The sequence below is a fragment of the Phyllopteryx taeniolatus genome, chromosome 20 (genome assembly GCF_024500385.1).
Source record: "Phyllopteryx taeniolatus isolate TA_2022b chromosome 20, UOR_Ptae_1.2, whole genome shotgun sequence".
Taxonomy (NCBI): domain Eukaryota; kingdom Metazoa; phylum Chordata; class Actinopteri; order Syngnathiformes; family Syngnathidae; genus Phyllopteryx; species Phyllopteryx taeniolatus.
This window is the reverse complement of record NC_084521.1, coordinates 9144913-9167972: the sequence shown is the minus strand read 5'-3', so window position 1 is coordinate 9167972 and position 23060 is coordinate 9144913. Positions and strand designations below refer to the sequence as shown.

The 23060-nt window shown below is 39.9% G+C and overlaps 1 protein-coding gene across 2 annotated transcripts; it reads right to left on the bottom strand.

Annotated features, from left to right (window-relative positions):
- Positions 1–269: 269 nt before the first annotated feature.
- On the bottom strand, positions 270–21568 carry gfod1 (glucose-fructose oxidoreductase domain containing 1). Of its 2 annotated transcripts, XM_061757623.1 has the most exons (4): positions 21254–21567; positions 20794–21036; positions 4815–5008; positions 270–3963 (listed from the first exon to the last, which is right to left on the bottom strand). In XM_061757623.1, the coding sequence occupies exons 2-4, from the start codon at positions 20909–20911 to the stop codon at positions 3235–3237; spliced, it is 1041 nt and encodes a 346-aa protein (XP_061613607.1). In that variant the 5' UTR covers positions 20912–21036; positions 21254–21567; the 3' UTR covers positions 270–3234. The 2 variants fall into 2 exon arrangements, with proteins under 2 accessions (XP_061613607.1, XP_061613606.1); XM_061757622.1 differs by having other exon boundaries at positions 20794–21568.
- Positions 21569–23060: the final 1492 nt, after the last annotated feature.

The following is a 23060-nucleotide window of genomic DNA, read 5'->3' as shown; positions in this document are numbered from 1 at the left end:
CAACATGTCCACATTCTATTGCCTTTTCTCCCCCTGAACTGTTTGTAAACGATGGCAAAGTCCGCAAACTAAATAGTAATAGTAATATATGCACAACTGGCAAGTGAATATTTAACTAAAAATGACGTACAATTGTTGTAAATAAGATGACTGCTCACTGGAAGTTTGAGTCAAGAACATTGGAAGCTTAAAGCTTTTAAAATTACAAAGCAATTTAGAGATACATGATCATTCAAAAAACAGTGTGTGATTGTGCGAGTTTGTGTAAAAAAAAAAAAAAAAAAAAAAAAAAAAAAAAAAAACGCCTTACAGACCAGGGTGTTTAAAACCATTCTATTTCATAGACGGGAAATATATGGTTCAGCTTATATTGTCCCACGTCCTGTACACTGCATGTCTGTCCATGACGTTTCAGCAGCAAACAGCAGACAAACAATAAATACCTGACAATACTCATGAAAAAAGGTTCCAGTTATTATAATTTTTACAAACAAAATACATACAGTACTGCGTATTTAGACAAATATGTTGTTCCTTTGATGATACAACCATATGTACATTTTCAGTAGTTGTTACATAGCATAACGTTGTTCTAAGAAAGTTAAACCACACAGGGGAAAAGTGATGCATTAAAAAAAAAAAAAAAAAAAACCCTGGGTCAGAGATGATGCATCATAGTTTGGCTGACATTTCGCTGAATTTTAAATACAAATCACATCTCAATTATGAGGAATTAGAAATGTGTAAAAAAAAAAAAAATCCCTTCAACTTCCAATCCGTGATTGAATTACTAAGAAGAATTGTCTGTTTATAAAAAGCATTAGATGGGATGTTATTATAGAGGCTGAATCTCAATATTAAGCAATATTAAGACTATTCTATAATTTTTTTTTAATTATCTAATTTAATTTACGTTAGTGACAGCCCTTTCACTAAAGGACTATGGGGTAAAATGAACATCAATGGATTGTTTAACTCCTGTTTCTTTGCTAGTGAATAATGCTGCTCGGCGAGTTCCAGTCTATATGGACGGCGCTCAACTAGCATAGCTGTTGCGTTGTCAACGGCGCTTCTGTTAGTTGTAGCCAAGTAGTGCATTTTGCCTCCATTGCTTCAAGAGACGATTCATCGCTAATACATTTAACACGTTCAACACAATTCTTAACGATCAACTAATCCAATCTAGGGCATTTTGGTTTGCAGAGGAGCCTTTTTCATTGGAAAACTGGCAGTCGTGTCCGGAATCCTGGTTGATGGGAAAGAGTCCTGAGACTAGACTGAAAGCCAATGAATCGAATGAAACAATGTTTAAAGCACTCCCAAAAAAAAACCCAAACATTTATGTGCGAGCCACACTTCTACGGAAGACAAAGCAGCAGAGCAAAATAGCGTTTAATACCTTGGACATTTGATGAAAGCAATGCTGAAAACAGTGTACATAACAATAAACCTAACAACTGACCCTTCATACAGCACCATACGCTACTGTACCTCAATGCAACAGTGTTCCATTGATTTTTGCCCATGCAAAGTTGCATGTGTTAAACGGGCTTCATAAAAATGACATGATTATATTTTCTTGCAGCATACTTATCGCTCAATTCAACTACAGTAGAACCTCTAAAGTGGAACGGTTTTAAAAATGTAAACCAAAATTTCAGAAACAAATACGCCTCTTGCAGAAAACGCAGCGTTTTCGCAAGGTCTCATCCGTAACACCAACTATGGAACCGAAAATGTCCCACACGTCTGTGCTGGCAGCTAAGTAAAATATGGATAATTTGACAATTACTATTTTTTTTACTCTTGTATGACAGTCGGAAACATCAAAATGTAAATAAAAGTTCTATGGTGGATCCTTTAACAGATTACAGTTAAACAGGGTACCCAACTTCATCTTAACCATTGAGATTGGAAAATTAAAGCTGGATTTAAACTGCACGATTCATGTGACACAATTCAGATTTTTGCCTCCCAAGCGACACATTTCGTCTTCTTGGTTGTAAAAAGAGACAAATACTGTTGAAATCGGATATCCCCAGATAAAAATGAGGTCTTTTCCAAATGTGGATAAAGATCACATATGTATCAGATATCTGCCAATCCAACTGCAGTGTAAACGGAGAGATCGGCTACACGCCATGAATGTATGCCTGACCTCATGGAAATACGCTGATCAGTGACATACGCAGACCAGCGTCAAACAGATCAAAAAGCACCTCCTGTAAATCTTAAATACAGCGAAAAGCATAGACTATTAAATAGGGTCTAATGGTACATTACATGAGGAAAGTAATGCAGAGGTTACCTTCATTTAAACCAACGCGGGCGAAGAGTCTGTCCAGGCCAAGTAAACTGTAAGTAATATTTCATATTTGTATTCTTATTTATCATTGTTCACTTCTGTGCCACTGTGATATGAGATCTGTGTCACTAAAACTAAAATTCCGATGCAGGCACTATCTCGGAATTTGGCATTGAGACGCTCATTGTAAATCCAGCCTAAAACTCAGCAAACGACATCTATCATATGATCGAAGCAGAGGTTAAAATCCCACCAGCCCAACTATTGATTGCTCCCTCTCTTGTGTCACACAAAGAGAAGAAAAGTAGCCTGAAGCACACTTTTTAAGAAACATTTAAACATTCACTTGGCAAACCTGTAAAGTACATGGTATTATAGCAACATTAGAGCAGTACGACACTCATCGCTGTAAGGACTTTTGTCCTCCCTTGGGTGGTCTCACTCAAACTCAAGAGTGCGTTGTGTTGTCTTAGGGAGGTGAGAGGCGCAATACCCCTTTGGTAATGGACAACACAGTTGTACTTTGATCTGGACAAGGTCATGCTTTCAGAAAGGAAAAAGAAAGGTTTTCTTATCAATAAAGATTTTTGATTACTAATGAATTGTTTTTCTTCCCTGCGATTGGCTGGCAACCAGTTCAGGGTGTACCCCGCCTCCTGCCCGATGACAGCTGGGATAGGCTCCAGCACGCCCGCGACCCTAGTGAGGAGAAGCGGCTCAGAAAATGGATGGATGGATGGATGTTTTTCTTCTCCTGCTGAGGCAGAAACACCTTTTAGCACTGGGATTGATCCAGCCAGTGACAGCAACAATACAGATTTGACAGCACCAAACATACTATTGAGGTCATTAACGACAGATAGGGATAGCAGTGCATCAAAAACTTCAGCTCGAGCCTTTGCCCCGAATTTAAGGCAAGTGGCTGGATCCTAACAGTAGAGTGACATCCGACTGCGCCGCATAGCCTCGCTGATCAAATAAGCCGGGCTGACCTCTGGCTCTTCTGTCATAACCACAATGTTCTGCCAATCTCCACACTGGTTGGATTTCTTGATGGTATCCACCACACAGAGAGCATAGAGACAATCCTCAAAGGTGGCCGCCATCGTCAAAGGCCTCCCGTCCCACGTCCGCCGATCGTCCTGCTCCTGAAAGGCCTGCCGAACGGCCTGGATCATTCGGATCATTCCGGTGAGATATGGAGAAGGGATGTCACTGAAGGCTTTCTCTGGTAACGAAGCCTTTTCAAGAGGTGTAGTGTCTTTGAGAAGACGTTCTGGGCCTCCACCCCCATTGTTCTTCTGTCCGTACAAGTCCGTCCCCATGACCGATAACCTCCCAACTGTTCCTACGATGATCACTTCTTGTCGAAATTCACCGGGGACATTGAAGTTGAGTGTGACGGTGCAGCAGGCCCCTCCTTCCAGCACCATCTGGAATGTGCAGAAGTCGTCGCTGGTGATCTGCCGGATGCCTCGGATGTGGTCCGTCTGTTTGACGAAGGTCTTAAGGAAGCCGTGAACCTTTGCCGCTCGTTGGCCCGTCAGGAACGTTAGCAGGTCGATGATGTAACTGCCTACTGAGTGCAGGCCCCCACCTCCCATTAGATCGTCACAGCTCCAGTTGTATTTCTTCCCTAGTAGACTGCCACTGTGGACCTTAAAACAAGCATAAAAACATATTCTAGTAACGTAGTAAACCTTTTGATAAGCAAGAAAAAAAAAATGTTTGAGTTCTCTCCTGGAGTCAAACCAAATCATGAGACTACCGATTCTTGGGCTTGAATGAAAATGATTCCTGGTCTCATCATTGCTAAGAAAACTTAAATACAGTATGAGAAAAAGTAAGCGAAAGTAAATATGAATACAGTGAAGCCCTGCTATACTGTATTGCGGTTCATCTGCATATGCCGGTGAGTAATGTTGTACCCGCTGGTTTGGTTGAACATTTTAATATTTAAATACCAATTTTTTAATTCTCTTTTGTTGTGTGTGTTGCTCCTCTGTGTGTGTTTAGTGGCACTTATTTGAAGGTTTATAATAACCATATAGTCTATGTTAATTTCCATTACCACATTATATTAGCATTAAGCTCGCGGGCTTTTGTTATTATACGGTTTCGTTGAACATTTTGGTGATTGAATATACGATGTTTAATTCTCTTATTTTATGTGTCAGTTTTACAGTCAAATTTAAATGAGGGGGACAAATAAACTTGAAGCAAACACGCTTTGTCTCTTATTTGGAGAACTGCACAAGCTAAAGAGTGAGAACTAAGGAATACTTAGTACAAGTACAACTCGTGTTATATGATTAATAATACTACAATACTACTAAGGAATACTAATTATTATACTACTAATAAAAATGTGTTCAATAAAGTTGATGAGTTTAGTTTAAATGTGTTTTAAGCATGTTTTAAAATCTCTATAATCGCTGGTTTTCACCTGTCGTGGCTGGCTCTGGAACATCCCCGCGATAAACGCGGGTTCCTTACAGTTTGATCATACCTGCGCCTCGCAAACCAGAAGCTCCCCAATGTAGCCTTCCTCCAACAGCTCTTTCATTCGAACAAAAGCTGGCAAGAAGCGTAGGACATTTCCCATGATGCTCAGCAACTTGGGGTAGTACTGGGCTGCAGACATCATTCGGAAGGCATCCAAAGGCGTTGCTGTCCTGTCACAAATCACGTTCTTTCCTATACCTTCAAAAAAAAGAGCAGAGTTTGCCAGTTAGGTTTGAAAGATATTGTATTGATCCACACGGAAATTAAACTTTCCTGTTGTATAGCAAAACACGTTCCGGCATGGAAATTCCTACAGATCAATCATGTTTCATCACTAAGCACTCAAAGCACTTTTTTATGTAAAAAAAATCAAAATCCAAATAAATAAAAAAGGTTGATTGACGACTCTAAATTGCCCGTTGGTGTGAATGTGAGTGCGACTGGTTGTTTGTTTGTATGTGCCCTGCGATTGGCTGGCAACCAGTTCAGGGTGTACCCCGCCTCCTGCCCGATGATAGCTGGGATAGGTTCCGGCACGCCCGCGACCCTTGAGAAGAGAAGGGGCTCAGAAATGGGTTAGTACTTTTGATTACCCTGAAAAATTACAAGTCAGGATTTGAAAATAGCCCAGGAATTATTCTGATTAACTCCACTAAGGAGGTCAAATTTTCTGTTGTGTGGTAGTAGGATTAATCAATGACTTGTAAAACCTTGTGAATGGACAAAGGAACAAACCACTAAGTGCTATAGACTTTCCATAGATTTTTGTGAAATTTGCTAAAGATTTTTTTGGGCAGGACTTTCAGCAAAATTTTAAAGAAAAATAAAATTTTTGTGTGTGCACATAAAAAAAAATGCAGTGGGGTCTGTGCAAAGCTTAGCATTTTGGGCATGTGACATCTGTGATATATTTCTCCACCTCGACAAAATAGTCAGTAGATTTCGTTAAAATGTCAGACAGAAACCAAATCTTGGGGAGGGGGGTGGGGGCATAGTGGTGGCAGTATTAGCTAAGGGGTAGTTGTGAAAGTGAAACTTCCCATTCTAATCTGTCATTAGAAGCAATTGTCCAAGAATGGAAACTAATCCTTTTGACCCAGATCTGAGAAACACAGAGGGAGAACCAACCCACCACCCCAGCACCCAAGCCTCACAGACACACAAAATACACACGTTTGTGTGCTCCATCCATTTCTGCTTGTCAGCAAAGCACACAAAGATGCATTTATTTGGGTAACACCCTCTGCTACAAGCCCTTAAGTGAATTGAACTGGCTCGGGTAAAGTGCTCGAGGGTATATCAGCAAACAACATGCGAACCTACTTTGTTAGGTCACAGATTAAAGTGCAATTTAGGATACGCAAAGCTCTTTGCGCTGAGGAGGTGGGGGACAGTCAAAGCAGCACAGACTGGTCAGTCTGGTAAGATATCTTCATGGAGATTCGTGTGAAGATAAAAAGGAAGGAATGAGGCGTGTACAGATATATGTATAGATATATATATATATATATATATATATATATAAAATAATATTTACGCCTCAGTTTGTCTGGGAGTGCTTGTTTTGAAGTCGGCTGTCACTTTGCTGCCATCAGATTTGATGACGCAACGTGACATTCAAACTAGTAGTCGTCTGGCAAGCTTAACTGGGTGACAGCCAGAGTGGTGCTGTGGGGGAGTCGTAATGGAGCTGAAAAAAAAAAAATAATAAATAAAAAAACTCCAGCACTGCAGCTTGATCCCCAGACATCAATAATTTATAGACAGGACATACTGTTTATAAAAAGGAGTGACTTGAATGACTAGAGAGTCAGAGATGGAAAAGCATCAACTGCATTGTTTTATCAGAACTATGATTATAGATGGATGGATTAGAGTAATATAGTGATGAACACACATTAATTGCCCAATTGTCTGGTATTACATAGGTTGTCACTATAAATGTTTTACCCTGTGTTTCAACTTTGAGAAAATAGGCCTGTTTTAGCACAGGTCTTCTCGTGATGCCTTCAGGTACCGTTGATGCGTACAAAACGGACATCCTGAGTTGACCTCACTGATTGAAATCCCATTAGGCTGTTTTAGAGTAAAAGCCAGGTGCTGAAAACAAGTTGCCATAAGCAGTAAATTGATGCATATCTGTTGAACATCTTTTACAAGTTACGATTGAGGATTTCGAAACACATTTAGTCACAGACACAAGGGAGAGCAGCTGCGTCATTCTAAGTAAAGGCTGACTCTGAAGTCAAGCGTTTCTCTCAAGCTGGCTTCCGTCCAGACCACCTGGGTCCCTGTGCATGGCTCCAATATATCCTCCTGCACACTAATACTCACCAGTCCACATGCAGGACATGGTGACATAACAGCCTTAGTGAGTGTATGACACAGGGTGTTGAGAATGTAAGCGTTGATACCTCAAACGATTGTGCACGTGCTTATTGTTGAGGGAGAATGGGTTGGAAGTAGTTGCTGCGCAGGAAGTGAAGGTTGAGAAGAAGAAGAAGAAGAAGTAGAAGAAGAATCATCTTTTATTGTCATGAACATGCATGCATGCACGCACACGAAATTTGTTCTCTGCATTTCACCCATCACAGTGAACACATACACATGTTAGTGGAACACACTGGAGCAGGGGGCAGCTGAAGCGCCCGGGGAGAGCAGAGCCATAAGACAGCAGAGGCTGTCTTATGGCGTCTTATGAGTCATTACTCATCTTTGTTTATTAGAGCGGCATAGAACTGCCATCTGCATGAGCAGAATTCAGAGGCAGTGATTGTAGAGTTTCTTGGTCTGAAAACCAGATATATAAAAATGATTGTCTTCCCAAATGCATCCGAGAGACAACAAAAGCTGAATATCACCACAGGGGGGAGCCAGGTGGATTAGGAAAGATGCTGAAAGCTTGACTGGGACACACAATAGCCATTTGCCATGCAGTGCAACAGCATCTGGTGGGCCAGGAGGACCAAGTCCGGGTGGAGTCTTTGACATTCCTGCATAGTCACTGTTAACATTCTAACGAGTTAACTTTCCATAAGAATCCAGATTCTTAACTGTTAATGTATTAGTAGGTTAGTTCAGGGTCAAATATTGATTTTAATGCTGTAGTCAATGTCACGCAATAACTGCCATCTAACAATGAATCCATCCATCCATCCATTTTCTGAGCCGCTTCTCCTCACTAGGGTCTCGGGCGTGCTGGAGCCTATCCCAGCTATCATCGGGCAGGAGGCGGGGTACACCCTGAACTGGTTGCCAGCCAATCGCAGGGCACATAGAAACAAACAATCATTCGCATTCACAGTCATGCCTACGGGCAATTTAGAGTCTCCAATTAATGCATGTTTTTGGGATGTGGGAGGAAACCGGAGTGCCCGGAGAAAACCCACGCAGGCAAGGGGAGAACATGCAAACTCCACACAGGCGGGGCCAGGGATTGAACCCGGGTCCTCAGAACTGTGAGGCTGACGCTCTAACCAGTCGGCCACCATGCCGCCTCTAACAATGAATGTCATTCCCTATTCAAATCCATGCACTATATTTTAGTTTAGCATATATTTCAAACAATTTGGTTTTCTGCATTATAGCTTAGTAGCGGACAAGTAATTATTTAGCAATGCACAATTTAGTTCTCATAAAAAGTAACACACAAGAATGTAACCCAGGGCATTCTCATCCCAAATGTTTCAACAGTGATGTCATTGTTTCAGAATGCATTTGCTTTTGTAAAAGATTCTCAAGGCTGCCACTGGAAAGTGGAAAAACAAGTATATTTTGACAAATTTGCTAAATAAATAATGTGCATTATATATTTAGAACCATAGATTTAAACCCTTATAGTGTACTCATCAAAATCTAATCTAATCTAAATTTTAACCTAAGGAAGACCTTTTAAATGGTGGCAAATAATATCAATGTAATGTACTTTAATTCCATTACCAAATACCAAATATGGCTCCTATATCACAGAAATAAATGACAACCTATGTTAAAAAATGAAAAATAAACCGAGTTTGTGAATAGGCTGAAAGGCAATTCAGATTAGAGACAAACCAGGACCCTCTTGTAGATGATTATCCCAAATTGAATTGATCTTAAATCAATTACAAAGCCAGGAGGGACCGACACAGAGGAACAACATTAGCTCCACCTGCAATGAACACAAAATAAAATTCATAGTAACCATCTAAAATCCAAAACTGAACAATATAATCTTTGCAAAGGCTGACCAGATGAGTGATGTCATGTTTTACACATAAACCAAGACTTTAAAAGTTTATGTTGGGCTATGGGTTGGAAATAAAGCAATTCAGTTATCTCCTCAGAATACATATAAAGACTGCTCTCCCTGCAATGACATAAAGTTCTATTAAATAACATATTGTGTCAGGGAATGAAAGATGTTTACAAGAACAAGGAGAGAATAAAGAAGTACGTCCGAAAGAGTATACGCGATGCAGCATAAAACACATCCTGTATTGTACGCACACAATCAGACACCTAAGAGACCAGAATGACAGGATCTATTCATCTGATGAACTGACTACACCAGATAACCAGGTTGCCTTTGAGAGATGTGCTTTACATTATCTATATGAAGCTCCATCTCCAATTGCACACACATCAGAACAATGCAAGTATGAATGATGAATGGCATTAGTCTCACGCAGCCAGCTTTCCCCTTCAGCTAATGCCCTTGATTTGCGTGATTAGCATTCCTAAAAGTGCTGCCATTAACCCCTGCACCAACCCTGTTCACTGGAAGATGATGGCGCGATGATTAGTGACCAAAGGAGGGCTTCCATTGCAGGCCTCTCACAGCTAATGGGTGCACTAAAAGCATGCTAGTAATGGCAGAGCACTCGGCATGTTGTAAATGACACCATTAGGCTACATTGCATTGAGCCAAGTGAAACTATCAAAGTGCAGAGTATCTGCAGGTTGAAGGTCCAGGTCTTAAGACCAATTTGATTAAATTGAAGACCTCTCGATTATTGTTCGTGACGAATAATGCTTTTAACGCGAGCACAACTAGCTTCTTTTCCATTAATTGTTAACAGAGTCATGTTGTAACCTCAATGTACTGTAATTTCTCGTGTATAATGTGCATTTCCCCCCCCCAAAAAATGTCAAAAGTCAATAGTGCGCATTATACATAGGTATAGGGGAAAATGGAAAAAACTTTCACATTTTATAAATGTATGCCGCCATCTAGAGGTTATGAAAAAGCTGTATACTTTCATTCTAATATGGCACCGCCACCTAGAGGTTATGAGAAAGGTGTACACTTTCATTCTAATATGCCACCGCCACCTAGTGGTTATGAAAAAGCTGTAGCCTACAGTTTCATTACAATGACAGGGGTACGTATGACTGCATATATGTACAGTTATGCTCATAAGTTTACATACTGTGGCAGAATTTGTGAAATGTTTTTTTTTTTTTTTTTTATATAAATATGACTGAACAACAACCATCATTAATTTCTAATTTCTAATTAACGATAATGCTTTTCTGAAATGCTTGACCGTTTAATTTGAATCCCATTAAAATAAAATTAAATGTGTTTCGCCTGGCCCTTCATGTTTTCTTTAAAGAATTATACCCATCTTACAAATTCTGCCTGGGTAATCAAACATATGAGCACAACTGTGTGTTTTCTCATTTACTAAATAAAAGTAGGGCTGTGAATTTCAAAAAGGGAGCAAGTAAATAAAAAAGAAAGTATTGTGTGTTCAAATAAAGTGCTTCACTTCACAATAATTCTTCATTTTTTGACCATATGGGTAGAAGCAAAATCATGCATTGTAAAAATGCATTATACATAGGTAGAAGGGTTTTCCAGAATTTTTAGGTCAACTTTGAGGGTGCGTATTATACATGGGTGCACATTATACATGAGAAATTACGATATGCAAGTATGTAATGTTGACACCCCCAACGCCCCCCCATCTATGAAATAAAATTGACTACAAAAATTGGCGGCCTGAGTGGGTTTATGTGGATTACTGTTCTCCCGATACTAAAAGATGAGCATTTGTGTAAAATGCTAGTGCACATATTTGTTTGCCCATGTGTGATGTCATGAAAAGTTTGTGTGAGCGTTTTATTTAAGCTATTATGCTAGCTCATATTATTAATGAGCCTCATGTGAAGGTGGTTTGTTTGTGGTGAATAATTTAACCACTGAATGCAGTCATTTACTGTATGTGACATGGGTTCATGATTGTGTACATGCTAAAATGTTAGTGGTAAATTCTTGCACTGTATTGAGTGGTGTCATGGCAGGAGCAGGGCATACTAGCTTTTAAAAAGAAAAGAAAGCTCCAGTACAGCAGTTAATAGTCATGCCAAATTGTAGAACGTGAACCATCCGGTTGCCACAGAGCAACAGAAGTGCGTTATCAGGCTCAAACCTCCACCTCCTGTGGTGCCGGGGTCGCTTGGGGTTTAATTAACTGCGTAGCTGCAAGTCCTCCTTTCTAAACACTCTCCCACAGACACGTGCATACTGTACTGCATCCTAATCAGCGCACTTGCGCTCACAGCCTTCAGTACACACCAGTGAAACGAAAGCAACATGGCTCCATGTTATTTCCACATTCGTCTGCCTTTATCAGGCTGAGGTCAAGCGCAACAAAATGATACACACCAGCATGTATTTTTTTTCTTCTTCTTGCAAATGAAGAATGAAAGTGTCTAATTTCAATAATTGTTGGTTGGGATTGATCTAGTACCAGTAATTCATTAATATAAACAGGAGTATGTCCCTTGAGCCTCAACAATTAGTATCATTTAAATGAGGAAGAATAGAAACTGAAAGAGATAAAGTAAGAAAGACTCAAAGCAATAACACAAATGATGCAGAATTAAATTTCATACAAGATGTGAAAGAGCAAATTATCAACTGTACTGGTTACAATTGTCAAAGAGTAATTACATTGTCAATGTTCATTTTAAAATGGTTAAGCAAGAACACTGTCCATATTTTAACACTAGCCAAAACACGAAAAGGCCAAGACCATCAAACTCATATCAGTATGTTTGTCGTCAGCACTAATGATTTTCAAAGAGGTTAGATAAAAGATGACCGATAATCACATGACAACACTCAGGCCGAAGATGAAATGCTTATTCATACATATTTTGGAATACATTTCATGAGGGGTGATTGTATCGTTGTTGTTGATAACGTGTTTCTCTCAATACACTGCAAGTAGTCACGAGAAGAAGAAAAAAAGTACATTGACAATTCCATCTGCTACTTCAGCACCACAGACAGTGCCATGGAATTATCAATACACGGCTCAGTTCGGCAATTATGACATATTCCAGAGCCATGGTTGAGGTCAGAGACTCTAACTTGTGAATCAAATGAATGAGTCATGCAGACCAGAACATAATATATATTATTATAATAACAAAATATTGCTGTTATCTTCATGGATGTAATAAATCAGAACAGTGGAGTACAAAATCAAAAGTAGTTCAGCAATGTAAGGTTGATATTAGAATTAAATGAGCTACACTATATATTTTTCTGAAGCCTTCAGTCAAGGGAGTGAAGGCCATACAATACTGTATGTGTGAGGTGAGGCGACTGTAAAGCGAAAGCATTTTGGAATGTTAATAGGCTGCCGGGCAGTTCTAATAAATTTGTGTTTTGATGGGGTTTTTTTTGTTTTTGTTTTTTCCACATTCACAACCAAATGCAAAGTGGTCATGTCAAACCATTTGAGTTTCTTTATGTTCTGAGGGGTTCATAATGAGAAGAGAAGTTGAGTTAATTTAACATGAAATTAATCTCGAGAACCAAGACTGATGTGACACCGAAGAGAGAAGACCCAATCTGATACGGCAATTAAATACGACACGTCCACGTTTCTAATAACAGTAAACTAATAACCATGAACACCCTTGGGCAGCTGGGTGACATCTTCACCACGGGGCCCGTGGCACCTGTCCTATTTAGCTCGGTGTGAGGCTCATATCTGTGTGAGACAGATGAACTTTCGTAAAAGAGGAGAGCACACATTGCTGCTTGGTTAAATCTGGAGTGTTGTCATGGTGACAAAAACCCCTGACCCCCTCTCTTTCTGTCAACCACTGGGGTCTACAGAGGAAAGAGAAGACAAGGAAGAGAGAAAAATAGGATAGCATCATACGACTGTACTGAACGGGGTTGCACATAATGTTTGCAATGTATATATAGTACAAATGCAGCAAATCAACATCAAGAAGAAGAGGCACAGAAGGTCCCCCCACAACTTAAGGTCAGGTAATATTACTTGTTTCCTCAGAGCAGACTGAGTATTGTTGTATGCACTGTTTCTATGTGTTTTTATGGAGGGTTACGATTAGTAAAAATCTATGCTAATTTCCCTTGGCACATCTATATTGTTTTGCATTATATCTTATCAGGCTTTCATTAGAAATTAGATGGTTTAGTTGAACATTTTGGTGTTTAAATATACAATGTTTAATTCTCTTTTGTTTTATATGTTAGTTTAACAGTAAACAACTGGGACTGACAAAGAGCTTGAAGCAAGCACACTTCACCTCTTATTTGGAAATGTGGGGTAAAACTATGTTAATGTTACGATTCTGTGGCGATGGTAAAAAAAGATGAGGACCCCAACGCAGGGAAGCAAGGAGGCAAGGCAGGATGAATCACAACAAAAGGATTCATTTTTAAAAACCAAAAAGCCAAATAAGGAATGTGGAAAATGTAAGTAAAGTCCCCAAAATCCAGATACAAAGAAACAAAACACTCCACCACAACAGGGAACATGACAAAACTAGAAAGATAACTTGCAGAAACAACAATGATCCAACACAATGAGGCACGCCTGGACAAGACAGGAGTGGCTGGAGGGAGCTGATTGGTTAACAATAGGTAGAGGGCTAACGAGAACAGGTGCAGATGAAAACTAAACGAGCACAAGGCATGAACATGTGACACAGAAAAACCTGACAAAACACGAAACAAAGTAAATCTAATCAAAACCAAGTCAACAAAAACATGTTTTAAGCCAAATAGTAGAGAAAGGACATTTTAAGATAAAAGTACACATGGTTAATTTGATTTTTGAATCATTGCTTATTTTGGTCTATTTCTCTCATATCAAAACTAGGAAGCAGTTGACATGCAGTATGATGTGTAGACAATGATTTGTGAATCACAACTTGACTTTTTGGTTCAGATCTTTTTGGTTGTTTTTTCTTTTTTTCTTTTTCTAACACAATCGAAGACCAGATCTAGTTGAGTCATGGCAGGCAGCTGGAATGTATTCACGGCCAGACAGAACCACACCAAAGCTTGAGTCATGCATGAGAAGGACGGAAGAAGATATGAATTGTCTCATCTGTCTCCCCCTCCATCGTATTTTAAGAGGGAAGTTATACTGAATGATATAGGAAAGTCTTCATCAGAAACAGATAAAAAAAAATGTCAAATTCACCAACTTGTGCATGCAACAGGAAATGAAACAGGCTCAAATATAATTTCCTGTTGTGGATGGAAAGCTCTACTATGCAGTGAACAATTTTTACAATTTTTATTTTTTTTTCTTCACTATTCACATAGAACCTTAAACAGTATTACTTCAGTCAGTATCAGTCAAAAAGGAAGGCTCCGTGCTTGGATATTCATGTTGTCCTTCCTGCCCCATGTGGCCAATTAAAAAAATCACAAACAAGCTGATTCATGAATGCTGGAACATAAAAGACATCTGCACCTTTTTCTCATTATTATGGGCCAGCTTTGCCTGCAGAATAAAGTGTTCCCCTGCTACATCGTAGTTGTCCCCGCTGTATCGCAGATGTTTAAGTGATTGTTGTTTTGCGGGTTTTTATAGTATACACGCAAGTCCGAATTTTGAGTTGCACGCCGTAAGTGTAGTACCATGTTGAGTTCTACTGGAAGAGAAGCAGCGTAATTAAGAGCAAGTGGAAGAGGCAAAGATGGTCCCCAACAAAACTCCAGAAATTGTTGTTGTTCCCGCAGAGCAGAGAGAATATATGACAGTGAGAATTGTTGTATGCTCTTTGTATGTATTGCTGCTCCGTGTGTGTTGAAGTAGCCATTTATAGTTACCGTAACATCTATGCTAATTTGGTTAGCCCGTATATGGTGTTTTGCATTATATTTTAGCATTAAGCTAGTGGACTTTCATTAGATGAAATTATATGGTTTGGTTAAACATTCTGGTTTGTAAATACAACTTTTCAATGTTTAAGTCTCTTTTGTTTTATATGTTAGTTTTACAGTTAACTTCAACTGGGAGTGAAAAAGAAACAGATTATAGCAAGCGCTACAATCTGTGCTTATTTGGAGAACTGTGTGAGCAAAAGAGTTTGAGTTTATGAGTTTAAATTGATTAAAATTCAAACTAGTATGAAAGGGTGAGAACAGGCGCTAAGGAATACTTTCAAGTTTGTTTTAATAAGTTTAAATGTGTTTAAAGCATGTGGGATGGTTAAAAGCATTTTTTTTTTAAACGGTTGCTATATCGCAGATTTTCACCGAGCGATAAATGATCAGAAATAAGTTTAAGGTAACTAGAGCGAGATTGTCTGTTTTTGGCGTTTTGTGATCAGCCTATGAACTAAAATCCTAATCGTTCCATATCAAAAACATGCTTTCCCTGTTGGATCCTTAGACTCTGTGTTTAGTAGCACAATGAGATCCCTCAACCAAAAAAAGCACCAAGTTCACCACCATACACAACATTTCCTCCTAGTAGGTCCATGGTAAAGAAAGACACGGCTTAAAGGGGGCGGTGATCGGGAGGTTTTCTCCTTAATACAAGAATGCTCACTTGTCAGCGTGTCTGAAAGAGCGTCCCCTGCTCGGCTATTCATCAAACAGACAAAAGCAATTTCACAGGACGGCAAAGCTTTCTCCTCTTTACTCCTCGTTGTCACTCCATCATCATTTTCTCCGCCTCTGGGTCTTTTTCGCGAGCATGCTCCTAGAGCAGTCATTAGCATGTAAATAGACGTCTCGGAGAACATGAACGTTAGCCAGTGAGAAACTCATAGAGCTTACTTCTGCCAGCTATCCTGTGACATTCTCCTGGCTGGCTTTGAACCGAAACCCCCTAAACTAAGATTACTGATGAATGTAAGGTAAAGTCAGGCATAGCAAGTTTGTCTAAATGGCAAATTCCATACACAAAGGCAATTCAGTGTGCTTCAAGACCCAAAATATCCATCCATCCATTTGCTATACCTCTTGTCCTGAGTAAATTGGACCGTTCCACCTAATCAGCTGCCACTGCCAGATCGCCGACCAACGATAACCACCCAGAATAAAGACCTAAGAGAGTTCCAAACACAGCGGGCGTCACCTTGACCCTGGACTTTCTACCCCGCCCGGTAAGACTGTTGCAAACAAGATATTTCATGGACATCTCATACATCAAAATATTTCAGACTGTAAACCATGTGAAAGTATTGTGGGATCAGAAGGTAAACCCAAAGCGTTTATTTGGTTGCCATTAAACTCGAAAAAGTGTCAAATTTCATTTTACACAAATGATAAGTAACCCAACAAGGATTACACAAATAAAATCTGATAATTTCAAAACTGGAATTTCAGATTATAATCTCACTCTGGTTGCATGCAAAATGCATTATAACTAGAAACAAAATATAGACAGAAAACTGATACTTGTCATTTCTGGTATGTACATGAGGGATTATAAAATGTGCAGATGGTCTCTACCAAATAAATAAACAAACAAACAAGGGGTTAAGAAAACAATAAAATCTATTATGTTGGGACATTCTAATAGATGTTTTGTGTTTCTTTAAAAGAGTTCAATTCTCTGTCAAGGACCTCATCACCGGTCGGAAGTGCAATTGCACAACACCATCTGCAGTGAGGACACGTATTTATGATGACACCTACTTGCCCTTTGCGGCCAGATTATAAATAGCTCTTTGGGTAGTCTTTAGAGCAGGTGTCTCTGAGCTGATATATAAACATTTCTATGTCAATGCACAGTGTTTGACTGTTGGCATGATTGTCTTTTATTAAATGCTGTGTTATTTTAATGCCAGATGTGACAGGCCGCACACCTTCCAAATAGTTCAACTTCTGTCTCGTTAATCTGCATTAATATATCTCCAAAAGTCCTGGGGATCCTCAAGATTCCTGGGCGAGTTGTAGTTACACTCTAAGTAATTTTGGTTGGCCAACCACTCTGAGGAAGGTTCACAAGTGTCCCGTGTTTTCTCCTTTAGTGGGTAATGGCTCTGACCGTGGTCTGCTGGAACTGGCATTATAACATTTTCCAGACTGATATATCTCAATCAGCTTCTCATTTGTTCTAGAATTTCTCTAAATTCTGCCATGAAGGATTTCTTTTTGACATCTTGTAGTCTACACAACCTTTGCCAGGATGTACGATTCATGTGATTTCTTGATTCAACAAATCTGGTGGTAATCAGGCATGGTGAAAAGGATTGAAATAGGGGGTAATTACTTTTTCACATTGTGCCAGATACATTTGGATTTCTTTTATCCCCTAATAAATGAAGTCATCACTTACAAAATGCATTTTGTATTTACTTGGGTTGTCTTCGTGAGGTATTAAAATTGTCTTAATGATCCAAAACATTTAAGTGTGATAAATATGTGAACGCAATCAGAAATCAGTAAGGGGGTAAATGCTTTTTGATAGTGGCTGGAAGGCCAAATGTCTGCCTCATGCACTCAAAGGACTGAGTATTTGATTGCTTCCATTAATACATGACAATGATGTGAATCATGTGCATATCATTCAGAAAAGTTAGAGGAAGTGCTCTCTGTCAAGTCTACCCCTGATCTATGACCACATTCATTATGAGTAACCAGATGGATATATTTTGAATCACTAAATTGTCATCACTCTAGTTCAATGGCAAGTTTGGTCCTTTCCAGAATATGTAACTTCAACCTCAAAATATTGCAGAAATGATCTAATTACACAATACTGTACATTATGGAACAATGTAGGGATTTTACACTTTTGTCACAAAGTGGTTTTGACTTGTGGAAAAGTAGCACGCAGCAAAAACAGTACTGAAATCGTTCTACTTCCTACTTCAGCCCACAATATCTAAACGGCAGAAATAGCACCTGAAACGTCTTTTTGCTATGTTACTCTTCAGCACTAGTAGAGCGACTGTTACTAATAAAAATGTTTTCCACTAGTAGTGCTACTTCTGGCCGACTAGTATGCAATCAAACCTTACTTTCAAACTACTGTACTGCACTAGTAACACTACTAGGCCCACCTAGTAGGTACAGTATGTGTCAGGCACTAGAAGCACCAAAATGCCCACTAGTAGTTTTGCCTCACTAGTAACATGGAGTTGTCCTACTAGTATGGCGTGCAGAAATGTCATAAATGGTGGCATTTATGGGGGATCTGGATCAGATTAATATCATATCAGCCAATTTCAACGAGGACTACGATTTTAAATAAGAGTACATTGCGTTACAACCTTGGTCACAGAACAAATGAAATGTATTCATACTATATGTACTGCCTAATGTTAGAATGATTATATATTTTCCCAATTTCAAAGTCCACTTCTCTGAAAATAAATAATCTTTTAATGCACATAACTCACAGCGACGGAACACAACCTTTCTCAAGCAGTGCATATATTGGAAGTGCTAATGTGCTCCCATTTCAGAAGTCCTACTTTCACACACAGGAAAGATATTCTAAGGTCAATCTTTAAACACGCCCAAAAAGCTTGAGTGACATCAAAAGCTCGCGGAATGTCATAGTAGTGCGGCGGGAGAAAAAAAGTGAAAGGAATCCCAATTGGAAGGAGAGATGACGTTCAACAAGATTGACCAGTTTGGTGCGAGGACAAACCCAGTCAAGTAAAAACCTGAAAAACACGTGCAACGTGTTGATGACCTCTCTGATGGCTTCTTGCTCCTTGTCACCATGACAAGCCATATTCTGGCTCTACCTAAGAATATTACTCCTAAATTAATGGTGCGGTGCAGGTATTTTATGGTCAACGCTGAAACTGTACCATACATGGCTAACAACAGTCATGCTACAAGCAAACATGACAGTCTTACTATCCTATATTTTTCTCACATCTGCAAGGAATCAACTAGCAGGCAAATTACAGGTGGGAGTCTCTACATACAGATTTCAAATTCCGATGTCGCAGGACTCAGATCACACACTTGCGTCGGCCACATGGAGATCACAATCACACGCAACAGGAAGTGAGACTGCCTTCTTACAATAGCGTCACTGCCTGCGTTTTCCATGGGCGTTGTGCATTTAGGAGATGTAAGGCAATTACAGAAGCTGAGGAGGAGAGGTGGCTGGGAATGAACGGGCATTGCTCGCACAAAAAAAAGCTGCGAGGAAATGAGCAGGGAGGAAGGGGATGCAAAGAATGGCCACTGACAAGCAGCTACAGTTTACACGTTGTTCACTGGGACATGACTGAAGCTCATAATCTGGCTCAACGGCACTATCAGCAACTTTATACAAGAGCCCCCATAAAGACACCCAATAAATCACATTTTATGTAGCATTGACATGAGCAGATGTTAGTCTAGCCAGTCTGTGATTTAATGCACTGCAGATATTGACATAAGTGTAGCAATGGGATACCACCTATTGTGCACCAGTCCAGTCGCTTGTGTTGGCACTCCACAGTGTTTAACCAAAGTAAACAAGGCTACAAGTGTGGGAATGCAAAAAGTGCCAAAGCAATTTTTTTTTTTTTAACAAACTTGCAACACTCTCTTGCTGCCGCCTACCTAAATTGAATTTCCTAATTACGCAGACACCGTGACTTGCAGTTGATATCAAAATCACATGCTTGACTGTGTGTGTGTGTCCAAACATAGTCATGTGATTTAAAAGAGTTGGGTGGTTTTCACATTGGCTGCAGTGACAAGATCCATTTCATGAGTGCCACTGGCATGACAAGCTGCCATCGCTCACACATACAGACACACAGGCAGCAGAAGAGACTTTTTTCTTTTTTTTCTTTATAAATGAGGATGCCACATGTAAAATGTGGCATCCACTATCAGCAGCCACATTAACTTCACATGCTACCAAAACAACCTTACTTGTATGTGTTTTTCAGATAAGATGGAGAATTTCTGAATAACAGAAGCTGGTGTTTTTTAGGTTGGCATAAGACACAACACGTGCCAAAAATATTTTTTGAAGCCGACATCATCACACAATTCTCTTAAACAATGCCACGGATGGTGAATATCTTGCTTCTCCGAAGCCGTTTCTGCTCCCTGGTACACTCTCAAATTGGCTATCCTTGTTGCGCTGCACCCAGTTGTAAGATAAGAATTAAAATTCAATTAGAGGCATCAGATGGGGCAGAGCAGGGTGATTTTTCAAAAGATCATTTTAATAACATTCTACTGCCAGGTCATATAGACAGTTTTAACATATATAACAAAAAGTGTTCCTTTAATTTGCACCACTGCTTACGAGCGTGGGAAAAGAATAACATACATGGACCTTAAGCTAGTAGTGTATATCAAGTACAGTGGACCCCAGCTATTCGCGGGGAATAGGGACTCAGATGAAAATCCACAAATAATTGATTATAATTGCAATGGAAAAAAAATCAAAAAAATAATTTAAAAAACAAAAAAATAAATGAAATAAATTCCTGAACAAGCATTGTTCTGCAGGTGCCGAACCTTGAATATGCAGGGGTCCACTGTACACTGAATAAATGCTCAGAACGCAACAACTTGTGTTCGTGGGTCAAACTCGCCTGCTTGTGGATGTCAGTAAGTCCACATTGTAATGGCTGGTGCGTGTCAACAGAGTGGGAAAGTTCATAGGAGGATGTGCGTCTCACAAATCAACCATTATCCCCAGCCACACCTATTTAGTCAAGCACACTGACTGTTTGTATCAGTCAAACCTCCAGCAGCGGCAGCATCCACGCCCCCCACCCTCACCACCACTCACCCAGGGTTTTGACGGCGATCTGCCGCGTCAGAGGCGGAGGCAGGTTGATGCAAACCAGATCCACGTCCTGGTGCAGCAGCACGTCGTCGATCCGGTTGGTGTAAAACGGGACGTCCATCTCCTTGGCGAGCTCCTCCGCCTCCTCCTGCGTGCGGCCCCAAAGCGCTTTGACGGCGAATCCCTCATTCTTCAACAGGGGGATGATCACCCTGGCGGTCAGGCTGGTGCCGAACACGCCGACACCTGGAAGCATGATTGGGCTTGAAAAAGGTCCGCTGGTGCTTCTGGATGGTCGGTATTACAGAGGCTTTGCGTCAGCTTGGCCATCCACCTGCTGATAAGCACCCGCCGACGTGCTGCATTGCGAATCACCGTCAATCTCGCAACGTAAATAAACCGGCAGACCAGAACAGAAGCCGAGTCGTCCTCGGTGGTGTCACAAGGCAAGAGAGAAACGCACCATTGCGGTGTTAAGCGCGCCCGTCCGTCCGGCGGACTGCACCAAGCGGCGGCTAGCTTGGCACCTCCTCCTCCTCCTCCTCCTCCTCCTGCTGCTGCTGCTTAGCGCAAAATGGACACGAACGAGCCACAATAAGGACAAGTCGTCAAATGTGTTGTCATTGATGTAATAACGCCTCTTCTCCTTACAACGAGTCTCAGGCAGAGGCGGCGGCAGGCAAGGTGAGCGGGAGGCGGCGATGTTGCGGCTTTCAACCGATAGTCAAGTAGGCACGACTTACCGGAAGTTGCTGCTGCCAACCTTTCATAATAAGGATCCGAGGCTCGGTCCAGAATTGGAATTAACATTTTAAAGAATCCACCCATCCATTGTCTGAGCCGCTTCTTCTCACTTTTTAAGCGATCTCGAACAGTGATTCTCAAAGTGTGATGCAAGTGGTATGCGGGCTTTCTTTGGTGGTAGACAAAAGAATCCCTGCCTACGTACACGTGAGCTGTACAGCTTTTAACTTGTAAATTCAAAACATTTGCATTTAAGCTTCAAAAACTTTTTTTTTTTTTTTTAATTCAGGTACATTGTTCTTTAACTTTAGTGCAATGTATTTTAACTAAATCATTAAGTATTGTTTCATTTTCCTACATCTAAGTGCAGGGTAAGTAATGGTGTTGTTAAAATCTTTAGTAGAAGGAGGTATATGAGCTTAGCAATATTCATAGTTAGTAGAGCAGGCTTTTATTTTACTTTTTGAAAGCGTCCTTAGCGTTTTCCTGTCTATGCGTACTTGACACCTTCAGCTTCTCATTTAACCCTTCAACTTCCGGGTAAAAGGAAACCATAAACTACTGAGAGAAGGAATGACAACTCAACCCGTCCATCCATCCATCCATCAATCGTTCTTCAGTCATTAGGTAGTAACAGTCTTGTAGTACAACCACTTTGTGGCTGTAATCAAATAGCTTTGTCATGTCTCTGTACTTTACATTTTTATTTATATTATCTGGCAACTTTCACTTCTTCTCCCCCCACATTTCGTAGATAAAATGTATATTTTTACTTCAATACATTCCCCCATCTTTATTTATTAAAATAAATTTTAAAAATCAAAAGACTAAATGCTCAGTTTTTCTTTTTTTAAATAGAAAATTACTTTTGATATTTCTACAAGGTGACTGACTTCTACCAAAGTTATTTTCTGCTACATAATGTAACATAAATGACCAGTGCAATTATTATTATGAAACAGTAGTGGGAAGTAACAAAGCGCATACTTCGTTAATGTACTGTAATAGATTTTTCAGGTATTTGTACTTGAGTATTTATTTTTCTGACAACTTGTAACTTTTAGTCCCTAGATTTGAAAACATATACTTTCTATTCCTTACTTTGTCAAACTAGTCTTTGTTACCTTTTGAGTAAAAATAATAATAATAATCAAAATGATGACTTTTTTACTTCCGTACAACTCGCTGTGGCAACCCGTGACGGGACAAGCCGAAAGTCACAACAACTTAAGTACATTTCAGAATTTGTGTAGTAAATGAGTTGAATCAGTACTTGTACTTGAACAGAATATATTTTTACATATACTGTATTACATTGATACAACATTTCTGCATGTGAGTACTTTCTGCCACCTCCGTTATCAACTATCCACACCTGCTACATTACCCAATACATGCCCATTGTTTCAGATTTAAGATTGATCAGTTAAAAGATGAGCAGATTATGAGACAAACCTAAATAAATCATTATGCTTCTGTGTGCCTTCAAGTTTTCCAACTTTTACACAATCCTCCTACAGTTAGGC